At 44.5% G+C, this 20,690-nt stretch overlaps 2 protein-coding genes across 2 annotated transcripts; both read right to left on the reverse strand.

The window, feature by feature from the left end:
- Nucleotides 1-2,401: 2,401 nt before the first annotated feature.
- On the reverse strand, nt 2,402-4,423 carry LOC149403230 (proline-rich receptor-like kinase). The gene is made up of 2 exons (XM_089609811.1): nt 3,906-4,423; nt 2,402-3,446 (listed from the first exon to the last, which is right to left on the reverse strand). The coding sequence occupies exons 1-2, from the start codon at nt 4,192-4,194 to the stop codon at nt 2,635-2,637; spliced, it is 1,101 nt and encodes a 366-aa protein (XP_089465937.1). The 5' UTR covers nt 4,195-4,423; the 3' UTR covers nt 2,402-2,634.
- A 132-nt stretch (nt 4,424-4,555) lies between these two features.
- LOC149403231 (Pentatricopeptide repeat (PPR-like) superfamily protein) lies at nt 4,556-6,968 on the reverse strand. The gene is made up of 2 exons (XM_089609810.1): nt 4,801-6,968; nt 4,556-4,715 (listed from the first exon to the last, which is right to left on the reverse strand). Exon 1 carries the CDS (start codon nt 6,684-6,686, stop codon nt 5,136-5,138), a length of 1,551 nt encoding a protein of 516 aa, XP_089465936.1. The 5' UTR covers nt 6,687-6,968; the 3' UTR covers nt 4,556-4,715; nt 4,801-5,135.
- Between the last annotated feature and the right edge of the window lie 13,722 nt (nt 6,969-20,690).

Here is a 20,690-nt window from a genome sequence, read left to right on the forward strand (position 1 = left end):
TGTAATTAAAATTAAGGTAAAAATATAAAATAAAAGTAGACTTGTAGAAAAACGTGTCATTTGTTGACATATATGTAAACTAATCACGTCGATTGTTGACATGTCAACAAATTGTGTCATTTGTTGACATATATACGAGTGCAGAGACGGAAAATTGTTTGACAAATTGATATGTAGACTCATATGTGTATTTATTTGTGAATATTATTCGCTAGATACAAACACGATAATTATGTCAACAATCGTGTCATTTGTTGACATATATATAAACAAATTGTGTCATTTGTTGGCATATATATGTCAACAAATGACACAATTTGTTGATATATATGTCAATAATATGTCAACAAATCGTCAAAACAAACTTTGATTTGTTGACATATACGAGACTCAAAGAAAAAAAAAATAAAGGAAAAAAAGGTAAAATTGTATACAATATATTCTTTCTCATGAATTTACTAACAGAATTGGTGAAACTATCATTTTGCCGATTATGAGAAATGGTAAATGCTAATAGATCCCGTTCATTTCCCAAAAAATATCAATTAACATAACCGATTTACAGGTACAACAATGGTGATAAATTAATTGGGCCATAAACTATTTAAATAAAATTCATCATACTTTTTTTTAATAGAAATATTTCACTAATTAACATTTCAACCTAAGTCAACTTAAAAATAAAACAATAGCCGACGGTATTTCTATGTTAATTCTCTGTTTTGACTTTTGACACTAAAACGCAATATGTATTTATATAAAGAGTTAATGGCGGCATAAATGCTCATTGTTTTAAAGTAGTGTCACTTTAATGCTTTTATCTTTTTTTTTTCACGGGAAAAATACTCAATGTTCGGTTTGTGTATCTCCGTTACTACCCCGGCGTTTATTTTAACAGATATCCCACGTATTTATTACTTATTAACATGTTTACTGTTGTAAAAAAGAAAAAAAAAAAACCTAAAAACCCCAAGTTCAAACAGAACACGCGCGGTGAATGGAAGACGAACATACAGAGCAAAAAAAAATCTAAAAAGCGAAACATCTCGATTTACTGGTTTCTATGGGTGTGTGGTTTTTAAAATTTAAGACAAACAAAGCTCATATAAGCTTAAATTCATAGGTTCAGAAGAAGCACAATCCAAGTGAACTTGAGAACCAAAAAAATTATGTACAATCATGTTGAAATGGTAAAGAAGCACAATCCAAGTGAACTTGAGAACCAAAACAATTCTGTACAATCATGTTGAAATGGTAAAGAAGCACAATCCAAGTGAACTTGAGAACCAAAACAATTCTGTAGAAAATCAAAAGATGTATGGTCACAATTCAGTACAAAATCTCAATTCATTATCATCACAAAGCTTAGTACAACACCAGCAGTACACCAATTCATTATCATCATAAACCTTGCTACAACACCAGCAGTACACTTACAGAACAAAAAATACAACAACTTCAAATGATTAATTATTAGACGATCACATAAATTACAAACAAAATAGTCAACAATCCAAGCATAAAAGCAGCCATAAATGATCTCCAATTTATCCTTTGACAGTTCGAACATCGTCGGTCTTCAGCACCGCACCTGAGTTTTTCATTCTCGAGTTCCAAAGTGTTCAATCTTCGCAAAAGTCCGGGAATGACTTGCTTCGATCTGTCGCAAATTTCTGTATCCACCCAACTAAAATACGAACAACCACCGTCTATCTATAGAAAAAAAAACTAACATAACCTCATTCCACACCGAACCTCCATTTAATTCTACAAAAACTCACTTTTCGCTTGTAGCAACTTCTGAACCTCCTTCCGGGATTCGAAATCGTCCATGCCGTTTTCTCCGTAACTGAAATGCCACAAAAACAATTCCATGACGAAAAAATCCCCTTACTTGCGCTGCGATTCTTCCCAGACGATGAGGACGACCACTGCTCATCATCCATTTCCGACTTCAGAGAAGCAATCGCGAAAAAAGAAAAGAAGAAAGAAGCACGCGGAAAAAAAAAAATGAGATACCCTAATGAATTTTGGGCTTTTTAAATTACCTTTTTTAGTTTGTTTTGTTTTAATTATTTTATATATAAATTAATTCATTTTTTTAGTTAAAAACTTTTGTGTTTCTGATTTCGACAATGCCACATAGGATATCTGTTAAAATAAACCCCGGGGTAGTAACGGAGATACTCAAAACAAACATTGAATATTTTTCTCATGAAAAAAAAGATAAAGCATTAAAGTGACACTACTTTTAAAACAATGAGTATTTATGCCGTCATTAACTCTTGTATAAATAATATATTAACATAAATTAACATGACATGAAGATGAGGTGCTCCGTTTGGATTGGAATTGTTTTCCGAAATGTAACGCTAACCCCAAAAGTAAAAAAAGAAAAAAAAAAATCACATTATCACATCCGACTCATTTTCTTTGCCAAATTTCAATCGGATAACTTTAGCATTAGAGCAGTGGGAAAATTACATACGGCCGATTTCTTCATGCTTTCATGATTCTCTGCCCATAATCTCAGTAATCTATTTCATCAACTCTCTTCCATCAATGACCGAAAAATACAAGACCAAGAACAAGGTGCAAAACGGTGATACCAAAAAAAAAAAAAAAAAAAATCAATCAGTGCTCGGTCTTGCACCTCTTTGCGACGAGCACCCCGGCGGGAGGCCTAGTCAGCATGAGAGTGCACGTGGAGTGCAACCAATAGGAGTACCTCAAGAGGGACCCGAAATTCGACCGTGCCCGAAAATACCCCTTGAGCTCGAAGATCAAGGCGTTGTTGAGCGACTGCCTCTTGATCCTCTGGACCTCGAGCTCGTGGAGCCTGACCTGGCTGGTGATCATGTGGAGGCTCGCGAAGGTGTTTCGGCCGCGGCGGGCCGTGAACGGGTCGAGGTGCTGCGTCGCCACGAGGGTACGACCGTAGTAGAGCTCCACGAACATCCGGCCGAACTCGACGCTGACCTTTCGGTTCGGGTTCGTGAAGTTCGCGAGAAGCGAGACGTCGGCGTTTAGGAGGTAACCCATGTCGAGGTAGGCCGCGTTGAGCGTCGCGGACGAGACCTCGAACCGCGGGCTCTTGGGCCGGAACACGAGGTACACCGTGAGGACCGCGAGCCCGCCGAGGATCACCACCACCCAGAGGACGAAGCAGAACACGGCCCCGAACCACGTTGTGGCTTTCGTCTTTCCCGGCCCCGGCATCGCCGCGCCGCCGCCCGAGTGGCGGCGGTGGCGGCGCTGCCGGCGGTCGTGGCGGTGGAGGAGCGGGTCTGGGCTGCTCTGGTCGGGGTGTGGGCCCCGGAAGGGCCCGAGGCGGTCGTGCTCGTCTGGGTGGTGGGCGTGGAGCGGTGCTAGCGGGGTTGAGGCGGGCCCGTCTTGGCTGGTTTTTCGGGTGGCCCATGGAGAGTTTGCGGGTCTCAGGTGAGGATCTAAAGGTGGGCAAAAACTGTTAACTGGTTAAACTCTTAACCTTGATAACTGATTTTTATTTATTTTTTTAGTTAACCATGTTAGTTGACGTGTGAAGCGTAAAAATGGTTGGTTAATTGCTGTTAACCATAAAATAATCGATTAAAATTATAAAAAAAAAATTAGGTAACTAACCAACTAAAACGTCTGTAATTGATGTATAGTCAACGTTTCGCAAATCTTAAAAATAGTCATAAAGATGATGTGACATTCCCGATTTACCATTTTCATTGAAATTTTGAAGGGAAAAAAAAATGTATTTACGTCAGTTTACACGTGTAAATACATGGACGTATCTATTTACTTAAGATTTACGAAACATTGGCTATATAGCAATGTGAAACTGTAAATATGGATCTATACCTAATAGACCCTTAAAATTAATCGCTTTGTTAATTTTAACCAGATAAAATGCGCACCTTTATGAGGATCGTGTGATGGGTCGGTGGCGGCGTGTAGGTTTTGTGGATCGGGCCAGCGGTGGAATCGAGCGGCGGGCCCGGTGGAAGGTGGTCTCGGGTGAGGGTGATCGCGTGATGGGCCGGCGAGGGGCGGGTTTTGCTTCTCGGGCCGGCGGCGGTGGTCACGGGGGCGGCGGGCCCGGTTGGTGGGCTCCGTTGGAGGAGGGTTTGATGGGTCAATGACAAAGTCATCATTTTGGGAAGGTCTGACGAAATGGGGGTTGGCTTCATGGTGGTGGGGATTCATGGTGGCATGTAGAGATTGAGGAGTGAATCAAGAAATAAGAGAGGAGTGAATGGTGAATTGTGTGTTGGAAAAAAGATAGAGAGAGTGATAAGAGAATCGCTTGGAGACAAGTTTTAAGGACATGGTTTATTATTATTACTGGGGGGGAACAAAAATGAGGCAAAGAATCAGAGACGTTGCCAAGCAAGAGAGGCACGCAAGCAATCTTTAGGATACTGTTTTTTCTTTTTCTTTTTTTTCTTTTTTCTCCCTAGTACTGTGATTAGTATTATAACTAGTTAGGTAGCCCAAGAAACAACTTGTCGTAGAATCAGATACTTTTTGCCTAGAACAAATAAGAGAGTTTACAAGTCCTGAAATGTTTCTATGGTTTTTTTTTTTTTTTGGTTAAATAATAATAATACAAGTGCTGTTTCAATAAATAAGATCATTGCTTTAACTATATCCATCACGTTTTCTGTGAAGAATTTTGGCATGGGACTAAATAATGGTTCCTGGTAATCGAGTCCCAAGTACAACTCCTGTATAAAACATATATGTATACTTTATGATGTATTTTGCTTATGGGTAATGACTATATATGAGCAAAGAGTAAAAGATACTCACTGTTTGAGTCTTCCATTGTATAATCATCAGAGACACGCCATTGTTGCAGAGTTTCCAGACCCGCACTTGAAGTTTGGTCCTCACTCTGAAACGAACACCAACAATAGTCCGAAGAAAAGTCCAAAAATCGAATCTTTAAAGTCGCAATGACGTCCTCTATATTGCTTCACTCAAAACTACTTTCTCACATGAACTCGGCAATCTAATAAACTCAAGAGATCAGAACAATGCAAGCAAGCATAGTTGAGCTTCAGAAAAGCAAGTTCGTCAGTTCAAACCCTTTAATAGGGAAGTTTCTTGACACCCAAGGCAACCGGGAAACACGATCGCTCGGTTCAACCACCGTCCTTCGAATTGATGGCCTTAATGAGCAACTCGGAAACAGACGATTCGAGAGTAAAACCCTTCTCCATCATCTGATCCCAAACCCTGCAAGCCAACGAAAGCTTCTCTTCCCGTACCAAAGCCCGGATTATCACCTTGAAGGTTATTTCGTCGGGAAGTAAACCCCGTTCCTCCATTTCCTCGTAAAGCTCCACGGCCTCGCTCACCCTCGAAGCCTTGCAGAGCCCGTGTATCAGCGTGTTGTACGAGACCACGTCCGGGCTTATGCCTTGTTCTTCCATGTCCCTGAAAACCCGACGAGCCCTCTCGATCTCCGAGGCCTTGCAGAGCCGATCGACGACCGCGGTGTAGAAAACCCGGTCCGGAGCCAAGCCCGATCTCATCATCCGGTCGATGAGGCTCTGTGCCACGTCCGGAGCGCCCTCCGCGAGGAACGACCTCACGAGGATCGTGTATGTGAAAACGTCCGGCGAAACCCCTTTCCGTTCCATCTCCTGGTAGAGCTCGTGGGCCCGCCTGACTCGGCGCTGCTTGCAAAACCCTCCGATGAGGGTGTTGTACGATACGGCGTTGCTCAACCCGCGAGGCTCCATGGAATCGATCATGACCCGGTAACCCTTCTCGACCCGGTTCGCCCCGCAGAGGCCCTTGAGGATCTTGTTGTAGCTGTACGAGTCGGGAATCGTCGTTCCTTCCTCGGCCATCTTTCCCATGAGCTTCTCGGCCTCGTCCAACAAGGCCTCGTCGCAGCAATAGTTGAGGAGCGCGTTGTAGGTCACGAGGTCCGGAGCGAACCCGAGCTTGTTCATGAAGTCCTTGATCGCCTGAGCTTTGTCGATCCTCCCGGCCCGGCAGAACCCGGATATCAGCGAGTTGAATATCGTCATGTTGAACTCGACCCGGTTCTTGAACTCGCCCACGGTGAGCTCGTAAGCCGAGTCGACTCGCCCGGCTCGGCACAACCCGAGGACGAGTGAAGTGCACGCGACCGTGTCGGGCACGATTCCCTCTCCGATCATCCCGCGCCAAGCTTCGACGGCCTCGTCGAATCTCTTTCCCCGGCACAGACCCGTGACTACGATCGTGTACGAAACCACGTTCGGCTCTCTTCCGTTCCGAACCATCCTGTGAAAAACCGCCATCAAAGAGTCGATGTGACCCTCATTGCATAGCACGGTCAAGTACGTGTTGAAGGACCAGATATCGGGGACGGCACCCAGGAAGCTCATGTCGTCCAAGAGCTTTTCGACGAGCACGAGGTTTTTGGCCATGGACAGAGCCGAGATGAGCCGGGAGTAAGTAAACGGGTCTAGCGAGAATCCCTGTGGGACCATCTTATGGTAGTAGTGTTCGGCGAGTTCTAGGCGAGACTCGCGAGCCAGGACGCCGATGAAACGGTTGTAATCGACGCTGAAGATTCGGCAAGATGAGTCAGTCATTTCATCGAACAGTTGGACCGCTTGTTCGATGAGGCCGGATTTTACGCAGTAGGAGATCCGGATTCTGTAGAGGAGGCGGTGAGCGCCGAGAGTTTTGATCATGTCAGAGAGCTCGCTCGGTGTAAATGCCGGGTTTCAAAGATCACCGGGTATAGATATTCATGTACATGTATGTAAGAGTATGATGATACATAGGGAATTAATGGTTTTCTTTTTTGGGTCGGAGAGTTTTGAGATATAGAGCTTGGTTTGGGAGGTGAAAGAGAGCTTTTTGTCGTGAGAACGCCAAAAAAAATGTCCACGGCTATACAAAAAGACACTCTTTTACAGAGCGCGTCTCTGTAATCTATTCTCACTCTCTCTCTCTCTCTCTCTCTCTCTCTCTCTCTCTCATTGTTGCCGCGCAAGAAAAGCATTCCAACATGGGCTTGGGCCTGAGAGTTTTGGTCCAGTTTTGAAATCTTGGCTTGTTTTGGAGGAACTTCCACATGTAACTATTATAGATGCTGATTCCTACAACACTTTCATAAGTTAAATTATCAAATCTTTCATAAATATCTTTATTTACCTTAATCTTTGATATATTGGACGAAAAATTTTATTTCCACGTTTATCGTCAGCTTATTTACCCTTGGTACATAAGTAGTTCAAATTTCCTGAAAAGTCGGAACTCATTGAAGCATTGTAAATAAGAGGAGGTATTTTGGAACTCGGCCTGACATTATTAATTATGATAATTTTTTTTTATCAAAATCCACTGATCGTGTTTATTCCGAAATGATGATCATGACATAAGATATATATATATATATATATATATATATATATATATATATAGATAGAGAGAGAGAGAGAGAGAGAGAGAGAGAGAGAGAGAGAGATATAGATGGACGTAGCCAATTTGAGCCAAGGGGGATGAAGCCCCTCCTCGAATATATTTTTTTTTACACTTTTTGTCCTTTCTAAAAAAAAATTCTTTTTATTTTACCTTAAAAATTTGCAAATTAACTCCATCTAACTTTTTTTCTTACCTCTAATTTATATATATATGAGTAAAAAATTATTCCAATTCAAAGATCGATTTGATTTGTGATGATATTATCACCAAAAAAAAATATAGTATTTTGTGACCGTGTTATCATAAAATAATCCGTTTTTTTAATAACATGTCACAAAATTGTCATAGACTTGGAAAAAATATATATATTTAAAGAAAAAATGGAAGTTGGAGAGTTGCCTCATAGATATTCCCAATTATATCTCTTTCTTAGGAGTTAGGTAACGATTATTTGAACTCAGAAATTAGCATAAAATCATCTCTCTCTGAATCCCTTACCGATCGGAGTGTTGAAGTATCTGCATCCGGAAGAAAAAAATTTATAATCTGCCTTATAGTTCAAGATTACTATTTTCAGGTTTTACTTAGAAGTAAGTCAAAATAGTGGTTTTGGTTCACATCTCCATATTTATTCAAGTGAAATATGAGTGGATTAAGAAAGGGACGTGTTCAACCTTATAATGAAAGATAGTTGGAATTATCTAGTGAAAAACTAAACATATATATAATATATTACAAAAGTATATATATATATATATAATATATTACAAAAGTATGACTCGTGACACTCGTCATTCGTGGAACACCAAACTTGTGGATCATTGAACATAATAATGTATTTTTGTCTGCTATTCTACTTCGGTCAAACTTATGATTGAACATTATGAATGTAACGTGTTTGTGTCTTGTAGCATAACACAACTTGACTCGTGTATAGTTACAAATTACAACTTACAACTTGGAAACTTACTAGTGGCTTGTGCATGTCATAATGGGGTGCATGGTCTGGTCCTTAAATTTAATTGATCAATTCGTGTACGGTTTGGAAAATTCATATCATATTTAATTATGAAGTGCGACGGTGTTTTTGAAGTCTATTGATGCGTCGAAGAATGTGAAGAGTTTGAAATACATCTATTCAATATTGAGGGATGTGTTGAAAGAAGTCGAGACACAATATCATTCAAATAGTGACCAACAACAAATCGAATTACAAGAGTGCTGGTTCGAAATTGACGCAGTGTTATAATGTATATTGGACTTCTTGTGCCGCACATTGCTTGGATATGATGTTTGAAGATATTGATAATATAGACAGGGTTAAGGGGACAATCAAAGCATCGAGGGAAGCGACGAAGTTTATCTACAACCACGGCGCGGTGTTGTCAAAGTTACGAGAAGTGGCCCTAGGTGAAATTATCTGTCTCAGGACAACATGATTTGCAACGAACTATCTCGCCCTTAGAAGTCTCCGGGAGAAAAGAGTTGCGTTAAGGATGTTGTTCACTAGTAAATGGTGGGAAGACAAAAAATTGAACCCTACACATGCCGATAAATCCATCACCGAGACTGTTTTGAACCGAGGTTTTGGCAGTCTGTTGGTGAGTTATGTACGATCTTTTAGCCTATGGTGGAGGGGTGGGGTGGTGAAGATCGAGGTTCCTATGGTGGTGGTGATGATGAATGTGGAGAATTCTCTAGTGGTAGTGGTGGTGATGGACGTGGAGGTTCCTATAATGGTGGTTGTGGTGATGTTCGTGGAGGTTCCTATAATTTTTCTCCAAGATTGAATGTTGTTTCAAACATAGAAGAACATCACAGTTCATGTCAACAAAGTCATGATCTACCAGTGTAGACTCAAGGGGCAATATAATAGATGTGCCACATCCTGATGTGCCTCTGGCTGAAGATATTGCACCTCCCTTCGGAACCCTTACCAATGGTGCTTTAAGAAGGTCTGATAGACTACGAGCACCTCCAAACGGCTGAATGATTATCACTGTAACTTGCTCAAGCGACACACAGGTGTGGATTTCCCATCTCCTCACCCTCTATCTAAGTTTGTTGATTATACTAGTTCATCTTCTAATCATAGAGGCTACATCATCCCGGTAAACCAAGGGTATCTCCCGGTAGCCCAGCAAAATTTGAGACCTGGTACGACATCGGACTAGTATTGAGCTTCAGAGCTAGCATGCGTGAAAAAATCTCTCCTGACCTTCTATCGATCATGTTTATTCTCTTTCTTAAAATTCTCTAGAGTTATGATATATCACGTTCGTCCTTTTCACAATCATGTTTCTCAATATCGATGAAAAAAACAACGAACACGTCAGAGCGTTGAAGGTTCCCCAATTATTCAGTCCAATCTACGATAATAAAATCTAACACTAATTTAAACCACATAGATACAAAGTGTTGATATAAAAATAATATTGTTGCTCGTATATATTGCATAAGTCCGAGCACGTGCTCAGAAGCACCAAGAACAAGAGAAATCCAACACCGAGCCCGAATCAAATAGGTCCGAGGGCTCATGAAAGTTAAGGAACGACTCGTTCATAAGTCAAGAACGAACTCTATCAGGCAGAATTTCGAAGAGAATAGAAGACGGTAGGTCAAAGACTAGTCAAAACAAAACAAACATTTGTAAATAAATCAAAACTAAAGCAAAAACCTACACCTCGATGGTTATATGTCAAGCAGACAATGAATAACCACCCATTATGCACGTCCTGAGGAACAATTACTCAATAACCGTCGAGAACGTGAGACTGATCACCTCACGTACTCGACCCAAAATCTCTATAAATAGAGAAAGAGCTCGCTGAAGAATGAACAATCCATTTTTCACACACATAAGCACTCGACATAATCTTCACCTATCATTTAGCACACTTGTTTACTTCATCTCTTTTACTAGATTCGTCTGTATTTAGATATAATCTTGCCTAGACACTCGAAACTCTCAGGACTGCGAGCTCGGAACTAAGTGTTTTTTGCGAGACAATTGTTGTACTAATTTTATCTGTCAACAAATATTAATAATTATTTTTATTTCATTATTATTATTATGTCATGGCTTGTGGAATTTAAACTTGAAAGTCGTGATAAACAATCTTGTTAATATACAATAGCCGTGGAAAAAGTAATTTTTATCTGCTCGAGAGTTATTATAAGAAAGCAACGCGTCGATAACTTTTTCTTAGCTCTCTCTCAGTAGGGTAGTCTGAGTCCGTCGTCGTGGCTTCTCATTCTCCGCTAGGAATGGAAGACCTGTGCGACAAGTGGTCGGAGTTGGGTCTCGAGGAAGACGACGATGGGAATGTTATGGTTTTTGACGAGGAAGAGCTAGTTAACTCTGCTGCTGATCTTTCCGACTGTCTGTTGGGGAGGTTACTAAGGAAAAAAGGCTTCAATAGAAGTGCGCTCAAATCGGTTATGGCAACCGTGTGGCGAACGACCGGAAAACTGGAGGTTAGCGACCACGGGGAAGGAATCTTTTGCTTTCGATTTGAGAAGTCTGCTGATAAAAAACGGGTTTGGGATTTGGGAACCTGGACTTTTGACAAATCTCTTCTGGTCCTGCACGATCCTGAGATTGAGATGGACAGTGGTGATGAGTTCCGCTTCGTCGAATTCTGGGTCCAGCTTCATGGTATCCCTTTCAAGTACCGATCAGCGCGAATGGGGGAACTGATCGGCGGGAAGATTGGTCGTACCCCTAAGGTTGAGAAGACCAGGGACGGAAGGGTTTATGGCGAGTTCATCCGGGTTCGCATCGCCATCGATATCGGACAACCTCTAAGGAAAGGGGTTTTCATCAAGCTTGGTGCTGCAGAGGAGAAGTCTTGGGTTGCTTTCCGGTACGAGAAGCTCGGTGATTTCTGCTTCGTCTGTGGACGGCTCGGTCACGACGAGTCCGAGTGCCACGATAAGGGCGAGGCCACCAGCAATAGCGGGGAGGCTCCTTTCGGGGCTTGGCTTCGGGGTGAGACCCCTCACAAGCCTGGCTCCGGCGCTTGGACCTTTAACGGGACCAGAACACCCCCGGATAAAGGATGGGCGGGCCCTGATTCGAGCTCGACGAGGGAACCCCCCAACACAGGGGCTGAGGATAGGGGTGCTAATTCGGAGACTCGTCGAGGGAAGGAGAGACCACCGGAGACGCGTGAAATGAAGGAAGGCCACCGGTCTGAGAAGGGGGGTCCTTCGCCGATGGAGACTGAGGCCACGGCCGCGCCGAGTGGGTCTCAGGACATGGCGGGTCCGACGAAGGTAGGTTCTGAGAAGAGCGGATCTGAGCATATGTCGACCCCGACTCCCGTCCCGAGGAAGGACAGATCTGAGACGCGCGGGTCTGCTACGCCGACGACGCCGACGACGCTGGACTCAGCTCCGACGCCCGGCCTGACGAAGAACAGATCTGAGACGTGATCTGAGACGCACGGGTCTGCTACACCGACGACGCTGGACTCGGCTCCGACGACGCTTGACCTGACGAAGAACAGATCTGGGACGCGATCTGAGATGCGCCGATCTGCTACACCGACGACGCTGGACTCGGCTCCGACTCCCGGCCCGACGAAGCACAGATCTGAGGCGCGATCTGAAAAGCGCGGGTCTGCTACGCTGACGACGCCGACGACGCTGGACTCGGCTCCGACGCCCGGCCCAACGAAGGTAGGATCTGAGACGCGGGGGTCTGCCATGCCGGCACCAGAGGCCAGTCCGTCACGGGGCGGTTCTCCGCCGCTGGACCCGAAGAAGAAAAAGCCTTCGGCGCGTCGTCTTCACGCCGAGAACAAAGGCAACTTCGTGGGTTCCGAGATTCCTTACCCGAAAGAGGTAGGCAAAACCTGCCCTAAGCAAAAGGGAGAGGGTTATCGGGCGGTTTTGGGGGAGACTAGAGCCAACGTCTCTTTGGAGCAGGTGAGACCCTCTGGAGATTTGGGAAAGTCTGATGGCTCTGAGGAAATGACCCATTTTTTTGAGGGAGTCGGTGAAATGGACAATATTCCTGTTGGCTCTGCAGGCTCTGCGTCCAAAGTGGGGCCTGCGCCTCTTTTTGAAAATGTTGACCCTGTGGAAGACCTTGACAATCCTGATGGGCCGCAGGTGAATAAGCCCAGCAGAAATGGGATTTTAGTCCTTGGGAAGGTTCTTAATCCTGGGCCTCCCCTAGTGACTCCGATTCTTCAGCATGGGCCTCTTTTCACTCCGGGTTCTGGCTTTAGTGGGCCCCCTACTCAGACTGCCCAGGGCACTTTTGGGCTGGCTTCCACCAAGGGGGCTAGTGGGGTCACGAAGACAAGACCTGGCAGAGAGGGTGGCCCAGGGGTGACAAGCGACTCGGCGGTGACGAGTGAAGGCGGGTCCGGTAAAAGGAAATCGAACGAGAGGATGAGGATTGGCAGCGTAAAGAAGATGGCGCGCATGTTTGAAGCCGGTGGCGAAGGGATCTCGACGGACTCTTCGTGGGAGATGGTAGCTGAAACGGGGACCGGGTCCGAGGGAGAGAGTGGGCAAGGGAGAGTGTTGAGATCCACGCTCGACACATAGGTAAGTCCATCTATCACCCCTCATTCTCATGTGCTCCAGTTTGATATAGGACATAGAGACTTACTTTCTGCCACACATGACCTAGGGAGGAGAGACTTATTTTATGTTACTCGTACTTTGGAAGTTTCTAGTCCGTTAGATTCGACCTTAGTTGTTACTGATGAGAGAGCGGCGCCCCTCGAGAGTGAGGGTCACCGAACGCGATGATAGGCGTTATTTGGAACGTCCAGGGGTTAGGCAACCCCAGGACGAGGTCAGCCCTCCTTGCCCACGTTCGTGATCATAGTCCCGATTTTATCTTTCTATCGGAGACTAGACTACGGCGTGAGGGGGCTGAAAGGGTGAGAGTGTTGCTGGGTTTTGATGGTTGTATGACGGTGGACTGTCTTGGTAGGAGTGGAGGCTTGATGTTACTTTGGAAAGAGCCCGTAAGATTCCTACTCGGGACGTTTTCGAGATATCACATCGAGGGAGATCTGGTCAACGAGTTTGGCGAGAGTTTGAGATTTGCGGGGATCTACGGAGATCCAGTGAGCGCCCAGAGGAGACATACTTGGGAGCTTCTTCGTCGCCTCCGGAGCTCTTTCACGGGTCCTTGGTTAGTTGGGGGCGACATGAACGAAGTCGCCTCCAACTCAGAGATTAGAGGAGGTAGAGACATGTTGGAATCGATCTAGGGTTTAAGAAAATAATTAACGCTTCGGTAAGCGGCGGAATTTTAAAAAATTTCTTTTACAAGTAAAACCATTTTTTACTAACCTAGACAAAAGAGCAAGTACACGTAATTAAAAACTATTATGAGCTAAGAAGTTTACTAACCTTTCTTGAAGCTTGATCTTTGAGAAGCTCTTAGAAAGTTGCAACGCTCGTCTCCCCTCGCAGCACGTCCCTCTTTCTTTCCTCGGCACCTCGAGCAACCACGAAAGTTTCTATCACTAAATCACTCGAGAGAAAAGGAATTAGTGAGTGGGCACTTTTAAACACTACGACTTAAGAACGAGTCTTGAAGTCGCAGAGCTAAACACTAGGTCAAATGAGGACCTAGGTGCCAAAACAAAAAATCGAAAATAAACTAGAGAGAGAGAGAGGAAGGGGCGGCCAAGTCTAGAGAGAGAAGCTCTCAATCTCTAAAACTTTGGATGAATTAAAAGTGAGGAATGGGGCTCCTATTTATAGGAGAGGTTTTACCTTCAATAAGGTAGTTTCCTCTTCTATAGAATATCACATATTCATGAGCAAAAATCCCTTATTTCCCATTCCATTTTGGTCGGCCAAGGCAGCCTTCTAAAGGCTTGGATTTGTTTCCTTTTTTGTTCCTTGCCTTGCTTCTTTCTCAACTTGAGCGCCTACCTCATTTCCCTTAGAGGAAATTTGTTTCTTCTTTTTCTTTTGGCAAGTATCTTCATACATTTATGCACTCTCTTGGGTATGTTGGGTGCCTATCTCATTCAAGGAAGGCCTTCTAGAAGCTTTTCCACTTGTTCATGACAACATGAAAAAATGCCCATTAAGAATTTCAATAAAATTCTTATGAAATGAAATTAATTCACAAGGCCCAATTAATCTTATTATGGCCGAGTGTTACTTGTCATCAAATGACCATGTCAAAAAATTTATTGACATTCATTTCATCCTATGTCTCAAAAGACAAAAATACCCTTTTGACAATTTTCGTTCTTTTTTTGACTTAGCTTCCAGTTTAACTATTCCTATCGATGTGATTCGTGACAGTGACCTCATAGACCCAAATGAACAAAGCTTGAGCTAAACACTTGGACTCAAAAGTTCATAAACCTTTTCCAAGTTTAGCTTAATGCCAACTGACTCCACTAAAGAGTTGACACTGAAAATCTCTCGGTTCAAATGAATTTATTTTCTACTCAAGAATTCAACCTAATTATGATGAGCGGATCCACTGAATATTATCTATGTTTACCCTTCATGAATGTCATCAGCTAGTCGGGATTTACTAAATTACCATTTTACCCTTCTAGCTGTTATTTCCTCAACTCCTTTGTCGCTTGTGAATAAGTTAGAAACAATGTATTGACGAGGAGCTAACAAGTCACATTGTTTCATCCAAAAGAGTCAGGACTCAATTTGGACACTGGCCAGTTCATTTATTCACACTCCAAGGAACAAAGCATGAGGTGACATACATTGCATTTCAGAAATCTTGTACATGAATCCCATATCTATGAGAACTTCACAAAGTTACTCATGACATTCTCACAACTTAGTACTTCACCAATAGGCCCTGTTCGGAATCACATAGTGAGTCCGAACTCTGACTTTCTCAAATGAGAATACTAAGCTGTGAAATGACATGTCTCATTTCAGGATTAAGGTAAGCATGATGCAATTCATACGTAGTGACTTCGAGACATAAGAGGTTAAATGGTTTGTTCTTATCTTGTCTCTAGAAGTGCACTGGTCAATTCAGTACCTTCGGAAGATACCTAGAAGAACTATAGAGTCTCCAACTCTCAATGCCTCATAACCAGACATCATAGATTCTTCTAACAATCATACTGAGGTCAATAGTCCTTTGACCCTTAGATTGCGAATATATCGTTTTAAGCAAACTACGAAGAGTTTGTTCATGCAAATCTACAGTTGTCTCTTCGTAAGTTGTTAAGTTTGTTTATGGACTAAAAGACTAAGGTTTTATCATAAAGCTTCAAACAAAGAAAGAATGAATGAACGTTTCAACTTTATTATTAAATGAATAGGCAATTACAAGCAAGAGTCTTCATGAGACTTTATTACATCAAATGTACAAAATAAAGACTACAACTCTTCTTGTGGGCACCATTGACAATAAGACAGAGGTCCCGGCCAGTTATCTGCTTTCAGAGAGATGATTTCGGATTGCGACATCCATGACTTAGGCTTCGAGGGAGACCCCTTCACCTAGCGCAGATGAAGTATAGAGGAGCGCTTGGATAGATGCCTTGCGAGTCACGAGTGGAGCGATCTCTTCCCTTCGGCCACAGTTCGACACTTGAGGTTCTGGAGGTCGGACCATAGACCACTTCTTCTGCTTACAGCGGGTTTCAGAGATCGCCGGCGGAGCAGGAGGTCGGGGCGTTTCTTCTTTGAGGAATCTTGGATAGGTGAGCCTGAGTGTGACGAGCGGATCCGTAGAGCTTGGGAGACGGGCCAGAGTGGTGATCAGAGTCCGAGCTTAACTGATGCGATCTGTCAGTGCAGACAGAGCCTCTCCCGCTGGGGCGGAGAGAGGAACAGAGAGATCAGAGATAGGATTGAGAAGCAGAAGAAGATCGTTGATCTTGCGGGACTATCGGGCCCGGATTTCTGTATGGAGTCCTTCAGACGGGAGGAGAGACAGCTTGACGCCTTAGTTCAGAAGAAGGAGCAGTACTGGAGACAGAGGAGCAGAGTGTCCTGGATGCGGTGCGGGGATAAGAACACGAAGCTTTTTCACCGCAAGGCTTTTGCTAGGAGGAAGAGGAACGCTATCAGAGGTCTGGAGGACGATCACGGGGTTTGGCACTGCGGAGACACTGAGATAGAGAGGATCGTCTCTGGTTACTTTTGTGACATTTTCTCTTCAGCGGGGCCTTCTATGCAGAGAATCAAGTTAGTTTCTGCGGGCGTACAGCCTAGGATCTCAGAGGCTTTGAACGCCGAGTTGGAGCGCCCTTTTGAGCCAGGGGAGGTGAAAAAGGCGCTTTTCTCGATGGATGCGATCAAGGCCCCGGGAATTGACGTCTTTCCCGCGATTTTTTACCAGAGATATTGGGACGTTGTAGGCGATTCGGTCTTGAAGACCTGCCTTGGGATTCTTAACGACGGGGACGAGGTGGCCACCATTAATGACACTGTGGTCACCCTTATCCCCAAAGTCGAGGACCCGAGACGGGTCAGCGATTTTAGACCGATTAGCCTGTGCAATGTGATCTATAAGATAGTGGCCAAGTGCTTGGTCAACCGTCTTAAGACTACTATGCACGACGTTATTTCTGAGTCCCAGAGCGCCTTCGTTGGTGGTAGACTGATCTTCGATAATGTCATGGTTGGTTTCGAGGCTCTCCACACGATGAAGCGGAAACGCTTCGGTAATGAAAAGTGTGCGTCTCTCAAGCTTGACATGGCGAAGGCTTTCGACAGGGTTGAGTGGGCCTACCTGGAGTCGATAATGCTGAGACTGGGATACAGCACGCGGTGGGTGAACCTTATCATGAGATGCGTTACCTCAGTCAGATTTGCTTTCAACATCAACGGCTCCATCCGGGGCAGTGTGACTCCTTTCAGAGGCCTCCGCCAGGGGGACCCTCTCTCTCCTTTCCTTTTCCTCTTCTGCTCGGAGGGTCTCTCGAGCCTCTTTCGAGCGAGTGAGGAATCTGGAGCGATTTCAGGAGTCCGGTTCCGGGATCTTCATGTGTCACACCTTCTCTTTGCGGATGATAGCTTGGTTTTTTGCCGAGCGACACCTGACGAGTGTGAGAGGGTTACTGACATTTTACGGACTTATTCTGAGGCCTCGGGCCAGATGGTGAACTTTCAAAAGTCCGATGTTTGTTTCGGTACGGAGGTTAGCGATGAGGAGGGTGAGGTTCTGGCTCAGACTCTAGGTGTCAGGAAGACGGACTGCCATAAGCGATACCTGGGTCTTCCCGCGTTCACTGGTCGGAGGAAGGCGGAGCTCTTTGGATTTGTGAGGGATCGCGTTTGGGCTAAGATTAAGAGTTGGAATGGCCTCTCCCTCTCGCAGGCTGGCAGAGAGGTCCTCATTAAATCCGTCCTTCAGTCGATCCCCAGTTACGTGGCCTCGTGCCACAAGATCCCGCTGCGTTTGATTAGAGACATCCACTCGGCGATCGCCAGATTCTGGTGGGGGGTTGGAACGGCGACGAAGAAGATCCACTGGTGCAAGTGGGAGGACCTCACGCGACACAAGTCAGAGGGCAGGATGGGCTTCAGAGATCTGGAGAAGTCCGACCAGGCCCTTTTAGCTAAGAGTGTCTGGAGGCTTCTCAGGAGACCGGATAGTCTGGTAGGACGTGTCTACAGACAGAGCTACTTCCCCGACGGTGATATTATGATGGCTCTTCCTGGCTCGTGTAGCTCCTCCATATGGCGCAGTCTTCTTTGGGGACGCGAGATCATTCAGTCCGGTTCGAGATGGCGGATCGGGGACGGGGAGTCTGTGTTGGTCATGGGCAACAGTTGGGTTCCGAGGGACAGACTGGCCACCTGGTTTGACCCCCCTTGGATTCCCCCCGATATGCGGGTAGCTGAGCTTATGAGACCCGACGGTAGCTGGGACGTTGATCTTATCACAGCGATGTTCGGTGAGGATGACGCTGCGGCGATCCTGAGCATTCCGTGTGGGGGTGAGGGCACTCCTGACGTGCGACGCTGGCATTTCACTGAGAACGGAGAGTACTCCGTCAAGAGTGGCTTCCGTGTCGCGATGGAGAGAGCCAGTACTCCGGTCGCCAGCTCTTCAGACCCGACAGTGATGGAGAAGTGGTGGACGAAGTTCTGGCAGCTGAGAGTTCCTCCTAAGGTGAAACTCTTCTGTTGGCGAGTCTGTTTAGGCCAGATCCCGGCCAGAGCAGTCTTAGCCAAGAAGAGGATCACCTCTGACGACAGCTGCCCTGTCTGTCAGGAGTCGAGAGAGACTGTTTTCCACGCGGTTTTAGGTTGCAGGTGGAGCAGGAGAGTCTGGAAAGAGGTGAGCTTCGACCACATTCTTCCGCCTTTCAGAGACGGCGATGTTTTCGACGCTATCCTCAGAGCGACGGAGACCCTTGAGGTTCGTTTACATGAGCTTTTCATTACCATTATTTGGGAACTTTGGAACCACAGGAACAATGTCTTGGTCGGGAGATCAGCTTGGAGCCAGCCACAGCTAGTCCAGTGGACGGTGAGCTTCCTCGAGGAGTACAGAGCGGCTACGGTTGGGGAGACCCCGACGAGCACGAGGGTGACTACAACCCCCAGATGGACCCCCTAGGGACGGGACCCTCTCGATTAATGTCGACGCGGCACTCACTCGCGACCGTGGAGGCTTCGGTGTCGGTTGTATAGTTCGAGACCACACCGGAGAGGTGATCGCCTCGCAGACGCTTTTCCTGGCTAGGGGGTTCTCCTCCCAGCTTGCAGAAGCGTATGCTGTCCTCCAGGGCATAGAGCTAGTTCGCAGCGTCGGTGGCAGGAGAGCGGAGATCCAGTCTGACTGCTTGGGGGTGGTGAGGATGATCGATGACGGTGTGATGCTTGCGACTGAGCTTGGGACGATCCTGCACCGCATCTCCAGAGAGGTGAGGGAGCTCGAGGTTTTTCGCATTATGCATATTTCTCGTCTTTGTAATGTTGCTGCGCATAATCTAGCGCGCTATGCGGTTAACCATCACTCGTCCTCGACCTGGCTGGGTTTAGTCCCGCCTTGTTCGGAAGAGGCCATTAGGGCCGATGATCGCGAGTTGAGGTCCCGCACGGTCCCCTAAGAGCATCTTTAATGGTGCAAAAAGAGGGACTTGCTAGCAATTTTGAAAAGTTTAAGCTATTAGCTTAACCATTGTTGCACATTTTAGCTATTTGCTTGGTAGAGCAAATTAGCTCTATTAAGCAAATTGGCTCTAAACTAAGCTAATGGGTCCCACTTATTTTTCAACCAATGAGAATGCAATAAAATGTAAAAAAAATATGGTTAATGTTTAAGCAATAAGATGGAGATTGGCTTACCATTAAAGAGCAATGTTGCTTAAAAAAATTATACCTTAAAAAATTGATTTGACAAATTAAGCTAATGTACCATTAAAGATGCTCTAAGGCCCTATTTGTTTGGGTTTTTCTGTTTTCTTTACCGTTGGTTTCTGTTTCATTCTTATCTTTGTAACCACGGTTTTCCTCCGCCATACGTGAGGACTTTTATAAAATTTCGTGGCACCGACCACGTTTCCTAAAAAAAAAAAATATATATATATATATATATATATAGCCGTGAAGACTCCTCAAATCAAACTGCCATTTTCAGAGTGGAGTACTGTAGCCGCTTGGCTGTTGAGTCGTTGACCACGTTATTGTAAATCAGGTCTATTATAATTATATCAACTTGGATTATGTGCTAATTAAACGTTCAAAAAGTGGAATGATTTAATAGACAGGCACTTCCTTCGTTCAACTCAACTCGTTCATATGCATGACCACTCACTCTCTCTCTCTCTCTCCAATAAAATTTCGTAACTTTTACTTGCATTATTATTACAAATTCAAAGGCGAATATTGCGAAACTACCATATGGGGCAAAAATGGACCACTATTAGAGCTTGAAATAAATGCCTTGTTTTCATATTAGTAATAGGTTAATTTTCACGAGATTAAAGTGTGATTTCAACTAGGTGGCGACGAGTGAGATAAAAAAAAAGGTTAATCTTTAATTGAAATTTCTTTAAAGGTTAAAAAAAAATTGAGTAAGTTGCACTTTTGGCCATTATATGCAACAATTTATAGTTCATTATATCAAATTAGCAATCCCTTTTAAGTAACTTTCACAAATTAGTGCTCAAGTTTATATAAATTCTCTAAGTCGGATATAATCATATCTAAATGTTCAACTAATTAATAATTTCATCATTATAAATAAAGGATGGATGTTGAAATCTTTCGATATAAATGAATTTTTTTTCGTCCCTATACAAAAAAAGAACTATAAGTCTTAATTAAAATAAAAA

This window comes from Urtica dioica, chromosome 3 (assembly GCF_054948205.1).
Source record: "Urtica dioica subsp. dioica isolate 48M chromosome 3, U.dioica_male_clone48M_v1_H2, whole genome shotgun sequence".
Lineage (NCBI taxonomy): Eukaryota > Viridiplantae > Streptophyta > Magnoliopsida > Rosales > Urticaceae > Urtica > Urtica dioica.

Excerpts from the sequence above, each read along its gene's own strand:
- LOC149403230 (XM_089609811.1), bottom strand. The coding sequence starts at position 4,194 with ATGAATCCCCACCACCATGAAGCCAACCCCCATTTCGTCAGACCTTCC. Across the intron at positions 3,447-3,905 it reads ATCACACGATCCTCATAAAG|ATCCTCACCTGAGACCCGCA; the intron begins GTGCGCATTTTA and ends GCCCACCTTTAG.
- LOC149403231 (XM_089609810.1), bottom strand. The coding sequence starts at position 6,686 with ATGATCAAAACTCTCGGCGCTCACCGCCTCCTCTACAGAATCCGGATC.